Source organism: Habropoda laboriosa, unplaced genomic scaffold (genome assembly GCF_001263275.1).
Source record: "Habropoda laboriosa isolate 0110345459 unplaced genomic scaffold, ASM126327v1 scaffold62, whole genome shotgun sequence".
NCBI classification, from domain to species: Eukaryota; Metazoa; Arthropoda; class Insecta; order Hymenoptera; family Apidae; genus Habropoda; species Habropoda laboriosa.
The window spans coordinates 682,116-693,687 of record NW_017100177.1 but is presented as its reverse complement, the minus strand read 5'-3'; the positions used below and the strand labels follow the sequence as shown (position 1 = coordinate 693,687).

The window sequence follows — 11,572 nt, the reverse complement described above, 5'->3', positions numbered from 1 at the left end:
ACATATATCTAAGAAAAACAAAGAGAATGCTGAAGAACATCGCAAGTTCGAAATAATACATATATATCTTTCCCTTTTAACAATGAAATTGTTAAATGTATTATTTTCTTACATATTTTCTTTTCTTTCGACGAATACCAATTCGTATTTTGTTATAAATATGAGCAATTTTATTATTTTGTATAAAAATCTAGAAATCATATGTATTCCTTATACAATAGATATCCATCAATACTACTTTTTCAACCAAAGATATAAAATTTGTTAATACTTATCATCTCTGGTGACATACGTTTAACAGCTCAACAATTGAGGAAAATTATCCCATATCTATTATATTGTGGGACATTATCTTTTGTTGCGTTTAATTATAGTATTACAATTTTTAAACAAATATATACTTTAGAGGTCCCAAAACTTTGTCCATCATTTATAATTATATTGTTTTTCTTTTTCCTTTCACGCTATATGTTCAGTTAACTGGCACACATACGTGTTATAAATGCTAACTATAAAGCTAGCACCCTGCTAATAAATGTATCTTGTATTATACAATTAAATATTTTTTTTTTCCATTCCAAGATCAATAATATGGGTTCTTAATATAAAGGATGTGATATCTGAATCTTTATAAACGGCTATATAGTAGCAATGACTGTTGACACAAAAAAGTATGACAAATAGAGACTACGTATATGAAGTCTTATCACATCCATATTCACTTTGGCGATAATCAAATTATATATTCGAATAGATTTTCTATTTTTTTTCCTTTTGTCTCTTCTATTGCGATCGTACGTGTACCGCAGTACAAATTCTTTAATTATTTATTTTATATATACCATCGCATTATAAGAAGTACTGAATGTTCGTGTAGAAATTCTAGTACTCTACTCACATTAAAATTCTGAGGATATTTGTCCATGTTACTGAGAAAGAACGGAGATTATAACAACGGGCGTTCTAACAAAATATTCGGACCTAACTTGTGGAGACAACCGGAGTCTGGCAGTACGGGCACTCACGTTGATTTGGAGCGCACGTCGAGCAGACCACGTAGTGGTTACAGGGTGAGAGGGTAACAGTGCGATTTTGTTCTTCGCAAACCATGCACTTTGTTGCCGTTTCTCTGTACAGCACCTGGAACGGCAACGACTGAGCTACCTATAGTGTTTCCATTAATCAAACCGGTCGCAAGTATTAGATTTGAACGATTATCAGAAAAATTCTTGATTGCCAATTGAAACGTTTAATCAATAGAAGAAAACTGTTTGATGAAGATGAGGTAGTTGCGGAATTTAATTTTGTTCTCGCATCCTCTTCAGATAAACTAATAATTAGTTCGAGAATCGCTTGATATACCAGCTGTTCAAACCGGCGTGACAACTTTGTTTTACCTTTTCTACTTCTTCGAGATCCGAACGGAGCTGTGATTGAATTGATTTTAATGCAGCTATCGATAATGATCTGAGTTCGCTTGTTCTTCTCAGTGTATGAAGGTACGGGCCTCCACTAGACACTTCATTTTCTACCCTTAATGCTTTCACTTGTAACAAGGCCTGTTAACAATTTTACATTCCCAACCTTTACGAATACAGTTCTCAGAAAATAAAAATAAACAGTAATGATAAATAATATGGTAACAATAATATACATGTGTTAAAATTGTACATTTAAATGATGATAAAATAACTGATGGGAATACCTACCTCGTCTCTCTGCTGCTCGGCAATACTCGCTTTTCTTTTAGCTTCCTCACTTTCTAATTGCCATGCAGCGCAAGCAGCTCTGGCTTGATTAATGCGTTCATCCCATGTTGCTAGTTGGGCACGGCTTGATGTCAATTCCTCTCTGAGCCTTTGCACCTACAATAAATCAATTTAGAGACATTGACACCGTTTTAAGCTATATTTTCATTTGCAAACCAACAACGCTCAATTAAAAACTGGGGGAGTTCTAACCTCAGACAAAGATCCTGTGTTACTTGGACTAATGGAAAATGCATTGACCAATGGAGATGCTGGGAGAGGTTGAGTACGAGATGGAGACATTCCTTGATTTGTAAAATCAAACAAGCTACTATTAAATCCACTAAGTTTAGAAGCTGAACTGCTAAGTTGTGAAATATGATTGCTAAATGGATCTGATACTTGATTCATAAATGGCATTGTCTGAAATCAATCGAACAAAATGAAATATTAAAATAATGCCGATACATTCTTTTGCAATAAAAGTTAATTAAAAAATGTTCTATTTACCGATTCCATTGAATCTTGATGAGAGAATCTAGACCCAGTAAGAAAACCAGTTGAATGCAAATGTTGGAGTGGACTGGATGTCGATGGTGAAAAATTAGAAAGAACGGAACGTTCTGCCATTCCAGGAATATTGACTGGTGCTGAGCTTCCTAATAGTCCGGAACTTGCTAGGCCTGCTGATATTGAATTGCTAATTGGTGAATTAGTATCCCTATGAATTGATTCTACTAAATTTAGAGGATCATCTAGATGTAACTCGTCTAATGCATTTCCTACAAAATACAACAACAATTAAGGATAATATATTCACGGAACATAAGAACCGCCTTTTTCTCTATTTGTTCGCTGGGCACTTTACAACTTACCTACTACAGATTCCACAGTGTCATTTGGATAAAACGAACTTGAAAGTGGTGAGACGGTGGTAGTTGTTAATGAATGACTTCCTAAGGTCCCATTCAAACTATAAGCAATGTATAGGCTTTGTTTCTGCTGAGCTTTCTCAGCTTTTGTTAACAAAGGATCACTGTCAATAGCAACCATTTGTTTTCGTATTTCACCCTGTTTAATATTCTTAGAGTTATTGCTAGACCTTTATTGAATGTACAGATACATTCAGGAATCAAATGGTCAAACTTACAACTTGTAAGAGGGAATTGGGATTATAAAGTATGCTGGTTAACTTCTGTTGAGTGGAAGTGTTTACAGTGCTATTGGAATTGGAGTTATGAAGTTGAGCACCAGGGGCTTTACTGTGTGAACTGTTGCTGCCAACGCTACTAGTGCTTGCTGATTCTGATACTTCGCCGCTTCCGTTCTATAATTTAAAAATTTGATAACATTAGGTAATTAAGTTTTCCTGATGAAGGAGGTTGATTTATTTAAAGATATGTAGTTTATAGACTTACACTACTATCACTAAGTGGTTTATCTTTCTCATGAGTGCGCTTATCAGGTGGAAGCGCATTGCTCAGAATATCGGCCAGATTAGTGCCACAATCTATAGGTACCGCCATGTCCCTCGCCAGACTCATTTCTTCTGTTGGCAACACTGCTCCATCAGCACACCATACCAACGTCCCAATATATCAATTTTGAGAAGCAATTTTGAATTCTAAATTTATCACTTACAAAATGCCTACTTTTGCCAGATACAGAGATCTCAAATGCAAATAAAATGTCAAACTGCTTTAATGTAAAAGCAATACAAGCACTCTTGTACGTTAGTAACTCAAAGTTTGCATTATTTGAATTTATTGTAATGAGTTGAAAACTAACTAAGCGATTAAATATTGCAAATAAAGCCAACAAAATAAAAAAAAAAAATAAAAAAAAGTGAAAACCTATTAAACTTACTAAGGTAGTAGTAACTGTTTTACGTACGATTTATGAGGGTACACTCACGGTCAACATGTGCAAAAGCACAGAAGACTCCGCGCGGACAATATCCAGCTTGCTGAACATCATTGCACTTTGTAGATTTATATATCTCAGGATGGAACTGTTGCTCTGTACGTGTATGACAATATGTACAAGCATCACCTTGTTCACAGTTGCCTGGTTCACCCCATTCTTCTCCATGTTTTACATTAGGACAAGGTGTTGATCTGAAATATGTGAAACTTCAAGGTAGAGACCAAGTTTCTTTCGAATTATTCTCAAACAAATTATGAGCAATTACTCACCTGTACTTGTACTTGCGTGGACTACGCCTCTTATCTTTACTATTGTGATACTGTGGACAAGCATATCCCTGACGACAGAGTCTTGGTGGACGTTTGCAGGGTTCTGTCTTATAGTTACTGAGTACATAATTTGTATCCTGCCATTTTGGATCTTCATTCATCAAATTCCGTTCTTTATCAAGTATGTTTGGTCCATTAGATGAAGAATTAGGATCAGAATCAGGGTTTTCCAGTGCTTGTATTTCTTTAATGTCATAGACAGGTGGACGAAGGTCATGATTGCCATGTGCAAAGGCACAGTGAGGTCCATTCTTAACACAGAATCCACGTGTGTCTGTATCATGGACACACATGCAAGTTTTGTAGTAACGTAGATGGTACCGTCTTTCTGTATCGCCCGCAGTGCGATGTAGGAATGGGCAGCTGTTTAACACAAAAAAAAAAAATACATGTTAATTACTTCAAACTCATCATCATAATGTATACAGACTTAACAATAAAAGAAATAAAACTTAAAGAAAAAAATGCTATATGTTATTGAATGCAATTAAAGCAGTTTCTTTAATCATATATACACATATATTATTTTATAAATAAAATTTAAAATATGTAAAATATATATTAAAGTAGTAAATGTGTGTAACTTAATATAATATATATATTGTACAAATAAATTAATCATAAAATTCAGATGAACTCAATTTTATACTATTACTTATGAATTAGTAAAAGACGTTTAATATCGCTAAGTTTTATAAAAAATTGTATTATGACATGTAATCAATTATTCTATGCGTCATGTATAAATTGAATTCAATAGCATTTGCATATTTCAAGAAATTGATTCTTCTGACAAGCAACGAAACTTCATGCTATACATGTGTTCGTGTTTTATGCGAATTATTGATCTTTTAAAATCACAACTTAGATTAGAACAGAATGCATCATAGTATCGCAAAAAAGGAAAAAAAAAACAATAAAAATTTACAATCTCTGTCAGAAAAAAAAATAGAACCCTGGACCGATAGTTTCCTACGCGATAATTGTGCCATAATAGTTTCGATGCTTTCTACAGTACAGCAACAAGGATGCCACATATAATTCTTTGTTGCCACCATGTCACGTAAGAGAAAATCAATATCAGTAGGCTCCTTTGTTTGGGAAGTCGAGCCACTGGATATTTTGGAGGGAAAACCGATCGAGAGTATTTCCATCTATACATTATGAAAAGTGCTCACACGTCTGTTCTTTAACAAAGATACCTTTTTAATAATCTCCAAACATTTAGAGAAATACGAAAATACAAACGTATGGATCACATAAAAATTTTAAAAGTGCAATGTGTTAAATGACGAAAAGATTTTTAAAAATCAATCAATTGTATCTAATTTATTTACTTCGAATTTCCTTTTCTCACATAAAAATCATGTTTGTGATAAAAATAGAATAACAAGTAATTACAGCGAGCGTTATCGTTATACTGGATATGTAAAAAAAGAATGATGAAAACTAAGAAAAAAGCAAACTATGGTATCAACGCTGAGTGAAAGTGAAGTATCGAATGTTCAAAGCACACTTATCGCAATAAATAATGCCATAAACGTATACACGTGCGAATATCAATTATTAATTAAGAGAACGTTTAAAATATTTTGTTAATTTACATGTAACTTTCAACGAATAAAAAAAATATATTTCACTCGTAAATAAATAAATTTAACTGTATCTTTCTTAATATTTTTTACTGTATACTTTGTTTATATTTCCATTTAAAAATCGGCAAAACTTTTAAATCGATTTTATTCTTACGTATACTGTACACAAGACTATGTTATACGTAAGTGCAGGATAATGAAAAAAACATTTATGCACAAGGCTCAAACATACAGAATTATACTTCGTGAGTTGGTAGCGATTGCAGTCAAAACTTTTTCATTCATCTAATCTCGCTAGCAATATCATAGAAAGTTGAACTGTAAAAATGGTTCATAAATATTCTCGACGTGATTCCGGTAAAATTGTTTAACAAGCTTTTACACTAAATGTTACGGTTAACGATTCCTCAACAGCGTTAAAAGAAACTGTTTTCATTTGTTTTCATTAACAGATAATAGGTTTAATGTTTCTTGCTGATAATTCCCATAATTCTATTCGTTTTTCTTGAACGCTTATTGACGCGCGGTACCTTTGCATTTCTCGTTGATTTATTTCATAAGAAATAACATATTAACATATAACAATATTTTCTTTTTCTCAAAATAATTCGAAAATTAATAAGTCGCACGTTAATCCCTCTTAACGAGGAATTAGTAACACGATAAATTAAAAGCGGTGACCTAAATTCTCTATCATATCCTGCACGAATATTTACAACGAAATAAATTCGTGTCAATAACCTCAACATTACATAAATACGTTCGTTTCCCTTTTATTTCACGTTTTAAATCTCCAATAGATAATGATCACTCTTGTGGATTCAGTATGTTTAATAGAAAGCTCGCTGATACGTTTTAAAATTCCTACGGAATATTTTTTGTTACGAGAACATAACGACGATCTGTAATGGAGGAAACGAAATCACCTCGAATAAAACATGGCCACCGAAGAAATCGTAGCTACGTTCGAAGGAATAGAGAAATTCTGCCTAGCTACGTCGGAGTTATCTACAATGGATGACAACAGGTTAGCAGCCGACGGTAGCTATATTCTACCGCGAGCAATGGCGGTTGTGAACGTGCAAGCATAACTGGCAACAAGAAAACGTTTTGTGACGTTATAATATATGTTTCGATTAGACCGAATTAATGCAAAAAATATATTAAACTCGAAAATAATGGCTCGATCAAGTCGAAAGAAAACACTTCTCTTCGATGCAACCGACGTAACCTTTGATTTTATTTCTTTCTTCACGCTTGCAGAATTTAGGTCAAATTCTCGCAGTGAGAAGATTCACGTATTCTATGTGATAATCAAGTTCGTATAACCTAAAAATAGCATCTAAAACATCTCGTTACAAGTTACATCGAATGTTGACGATAAATAAATACATTAACATAATGAATGAAAATTAGAATGTACGTATTTAGGGATCGATAATAATGGTAGAAAGCATAGAAAACATCGAAGCGGGGATCAGCGAAAAAAAATACAGAATCGTCTATTTGTATATGTATATGTACATATGATATAAAATAAAAAATGAAAAAGAAAATATAAACTATATGTCATCGTGTAGCCAGGTTTAGTTCAACTTATGAATATGCGAAAGATTGCAAAGAATTATGCAAGAGCCGAGACGGTATTTTATATGGGTGGTCGAACTATTTGGAATGTTTACAAGTCATATTATTTCTGGAAACAAAGCGCGCTAATTTTCTCTCTTTTTCTTTCTTTAGCTCTGCTCGGTAACATAAGGCTATTCATTAAAAGCATCTGTTTTAACATGTTTGTATGTGTATGTTATGTACATTAATTTTTCACTGCTCGTGTAGCCGTGTGTCCTATGCAACACGAACGATGTTTATGCAGCATGGATAAAAAATTTAATTAAAAAAATGTATATATATATTAATAAATACGAAAAAAAAATTGTCATAAAATGTACGTAAATAGGTGAAACTATTATGGCTGCATTTACTACACGTCCATGCTGGTTTCCCGTTGTATACAAATCCGACATGCAAGAGCGCAGCAATGTTTCGATTACTTTTGTCCAGAACACATATATAACATAAATGCAAGCGTGTCCTCGAAAGTTACGTCGAAATTGGCCTCCTCTTCGTTACATAGGTTATTCTCGAAGAGACGTTACGTCGTTACGCGTTACCACGCAGATGCGTGTTACATGTTACAACACACGCGTGTCAACGACACAAAGAAATACGATAGACCCCACCGTTTTTGTCTCGAATACACATCGATTTCCGACCAATCTCTCCAGAGAACCGTTTTCATTCATGCTGGAAACTTATTTACGCACTCGCAGTTTCTCAAAATACGCGTTAACGCTTTATAAGCAGAATAATTCTCTAATCCGCTTATACGCATATATATATATACGTACATGTACGTATAGCATACGCGTCGAGTAGTAGTAGTAGGAAACAAAAAATCGGGTAACCACGAGCGAGACAAGGAACACAGTACAAAGTTTTTAAGAGGGAAAGGCAGGACATTAACAGAGAATTTTAATACCGTCGGCGTCGTCGTCGTCGTCGTCGTCGTCGGTAACCGCGACATGAGAAATCGATGCATCTGACATGAGAACAATATCACCATCGCGGGACACTCTTCTAGCGGACGTATCCGTCGCGCGAGAGAGAAATCTTGCACGAGGCTTCTAACGATAAATAAACTTACTCGTCTCCATCTGGACATATGCCGGTGGTCTCATCGTACTTGGTACAATAATTGTCGGCGCTATAGCTGAAGGTGCGGTCCCTCTTTCTCACCGGTCTGCGCCTCCGCTGGTTCATAAAGTGCCAGTTGAAGCACGTGAAGGGTCGGTGCTGTGTGCATTTGCGCTGTATAAAGAGGGGACATTGTTCGACGCGAAATTCCTTCAAGTATCTGGAATGCGAATCCACAGAGCTACACATTATTTCGTGGCGTTTTTTTGACGCGCGCGTCGATGCCGCGCTGCTCGCGGCCCTCCCTCTTTTTTCCGTTCTCTTTCTCTCTCTTATTTTTTGCTCTTTATTATTTATTTATTTATTCATTTACGTATGGACATAGGCATGTATTATCTTTTTTTATTATTAGTATTATTATTATGCGATTCTCTTTTTTAAGCACTCCACTTTTGAATCACGCACTTTCCGGCCTCTGATTTTTTTCTCTCACTTTTTTTCTCTCACGTAGCACGCGACCGGCCCGGCGGGCGCTTACTTACGTGTAATGATTCGCCTTTTCCGCCTGAGCTGTCAACAAAGGTTTAGAGTCGGACTTCATCTTGGACAACACAACCGAGGCTACGCGCGCGCACACACACGGACGTACGGGCGAACGGCACTCTCTCTCGTCTTTTCTCGTCGTCCTCGTCGTCGTCGTCGTAACCCCTCGCCGTAGTCTGTCTTTCGCCCCCTTTTCCCCCGCTAAACCTCTACCATCCTATCGGGCACGGAATGCGGGACATAGGGCGCGCACGGCGCAATACACATTATATGCGCCTCGGCTATCCAATCCTTGTACTCTCTTGCGGTCACGTGACTGTTCCTCTTTCAAGGTCATTAATGTTTTGGTTCGCTCATACTATAAACACACGCTTGTACGAATGCCGGTGTTACAATTAAAAATTAATGAATAATTCTTCTATCAGCCATAGTCCTTTTTCCTTCGGTAAAGAAATGTTCACTGGAAACTTTAATCTTCGATGAGGGGAAAAGGGAAGGACATCTAAAATGCAACGATCGATTCCTGACGCTCGACCTCGATCGAGTTCCGATTCTGTGCTACGTTCTCGTCGAAGCTGCTGACCCGGCAACGTGTAACTGCGCCTTCTACAAAAACCGACTGTTTTTCTGATTTTTGATATTCTTTATCAATAAATATATTAATTATGCGTATACTTTATTTGTGGTTTCATATTGTGCTTGAATTAGCAGGTGCAATGAGAATCATTTGTTTTTCAGCTCTTTTCAGGCTCTTAATATTCGATTATTTTTATATGCATACTGTCATAAATTTTCGAGTATAATTTAACGAATCTTTCCTTCTCGTATACAATGTCTTTATACTGATATTCAAACGTATTTCACGTTAATATTGTATTTCATGAATAATGTGCATTGTCCAATGAAGTCCTTAATACAGTATCGAGTATTATAATTTATCGATAAATACGTCTTTTAATTCATGTTATGTTGTACAATATAAAATCATAAATGCTATACGTGAAAATGTTGGCCTATTTATTTTTTCCATTTTATCGCTGACTAATGATTATATAGACTCAATGAAACGATTTGATGTCGTTCACTCTCACTTTCACTTCGACACCATACTAATTTCAAACTATATTACTTCTTTGGTCACTGCTCTTACGCATTTCACAACTTGCTTTTCTTAACACAATCTTACTTGTACATCACAGGCACGTTTACTCGTCGTTAACGTAAATCGTTATCGTAAAATGTTACGCGTATGAATCATCTCTTATCACTTATTTACAGCGATTCCGATGCATATTTAGATACCTGTGTTGAGTACGGTCAGCTTCGTCAGTTTTTCTTCGATGACGATCGTCGAAACTTGTCCGACCACGTTTCGTGATTTGTAAACCGCGATGTGCAACGTTTAACATCACCTTTGTTGCGCACGAGCGAATTCGCTTACTTTTCCCCTCCCACTTGAATAAAACGCATTAGAATCCGTATCTTATTACGAACGAAATTTTACATCTGTTTAAATACGAATTTTACCAAATCGATTAAACTTATCAAATAAATTTTCACATTTCTAATTTTATTTGAAGAAAACTCATAAAATTTACAATTTTTACTTAAACGAAATACACGAAGTAATGCCACTTCTTGGAGCATGCGCAATTACGCGAATGCTGAGAACGAAGTATTGAACTTCAACCAATCAGAATGAAAATACGCAACAAATTTTATCCAGAAGAATACGAGGAATTTGTAATGTTCCATCATATGCGTTCATAGTTTTGTTGTTTTTTTTTTTTTTCCAGTAAAACAGCATGATGAAGAGAATATAACATTATCAATAAGGATTAGTTTTTTGTAAATCGTACGATTACGAAATATGCTAATAGTTTTCTAGAATAAACAGGAAAAAATATATTAACTCGTTAATTAATTAATCTTCTCTATTTCCTTATCCTTTCTTATCCATACATTTAATACGGTGCTGCATGGATATATCACAATACGTCAATTTCATAACGTTGAATTTTTTTTCGATGTATGTATTCTTATTCTTTTAATTATTTTTGTTATACATTTAATGAGGATATATGGGTTAAAAATATAAGCATTGTTTCATCACACTTACGTTTAATGTATACAAAAACGTAAAGAAATACGATAATATTAAGAAGAAACATACATACAATGATGTAAAGTGTGTGCAGTTAGAAAGAAATTTTAATGTTGTAATAATAATATAAATAATTGTCGATGGTAAAAAAGAATTGTTATAAGAAAAATTTCTTAATAAATTCTCAAAGAATGTTACTAATATGTTACATTATGCATGATATACGCAATGAGAGTTTTGTACAGTTTTATATCTTAATAGGAGTTACTAAAATTGAAACATACCAAAGGAAAGATAGTATGATGATTATAAATAGTTGATATTTAGAACTATAATCCACCTACATGCAGTTTAAATTTCTATGTAAATTTATAACTAGTTACCATTTCAAGTTTTGTTATTGGTTCCAATAATATTGCAAATGTATATTTTACTTTATCATTTATAACTTATTTGACTTTGTACAATTATATTCTGGTCTACTACATATTTAAATAAAGTCTTGTAGTCTACTAACATACTTAGACACAAACTAAATGTGAACCATTTGTTAGACTGATAAAAATATAATGCCTTTACAGTATATGAAAATAATACACATTTGGTTTGTACGTATGCATGTTTGATTAATGC

The 11,572-nt window shown here is 34.4% G+C and overlaps 1 protein-coding gene across 2 annotated transcripts; it reads right to left on the bottom strand.

Annotated features, from left to right (window-relative positions):
* Positions 1-675: 675 nt before the first annotated feature.
* Positions 676-9,401, bottom strand: LOC108578817 (RING finger protein unkempt homolog). Of its 2 annotated transcripts, XM_017942216.1 has the most exons (12): positions 8,835-9,401; positions 8,303-8,512; positions 3,944-4,366; positions 3,642-3,865; positions 3,167-3,309; positions 2,899-3,075; positions 2,624-2,819; positions 2,259-2,530; positions 1,962-2,171; positions 1,710-1,865; positions 1,398-1,559; positions 676-1,140 (listed from the first exon to the last, which is right to left on the bottom strand). In XM_017942216.1, the coding sequence occupies exons 1-12, from the start codon at positions 8,891-8,893 to the stop codon at positions 982-984; spliced, it is 2,391 nt and encodes a 796-aa protein (XP_017797705.1). In that variant the 5' UTR covers positions 8,894-9,401; the 3' UTR covers positions 676-981. The 2 variants fall into 2 exon arrangements, with proteins under 2 accessions (XP_017797705.1, XP_017797707.1); XM_017942218.1 differs by having other exon boundaries at positions 3,663-3,865; positions 8,303-9,401.
* Between the last annotated feature and the right edge of the window lie 2,171 nt (positions 9,402-11,572).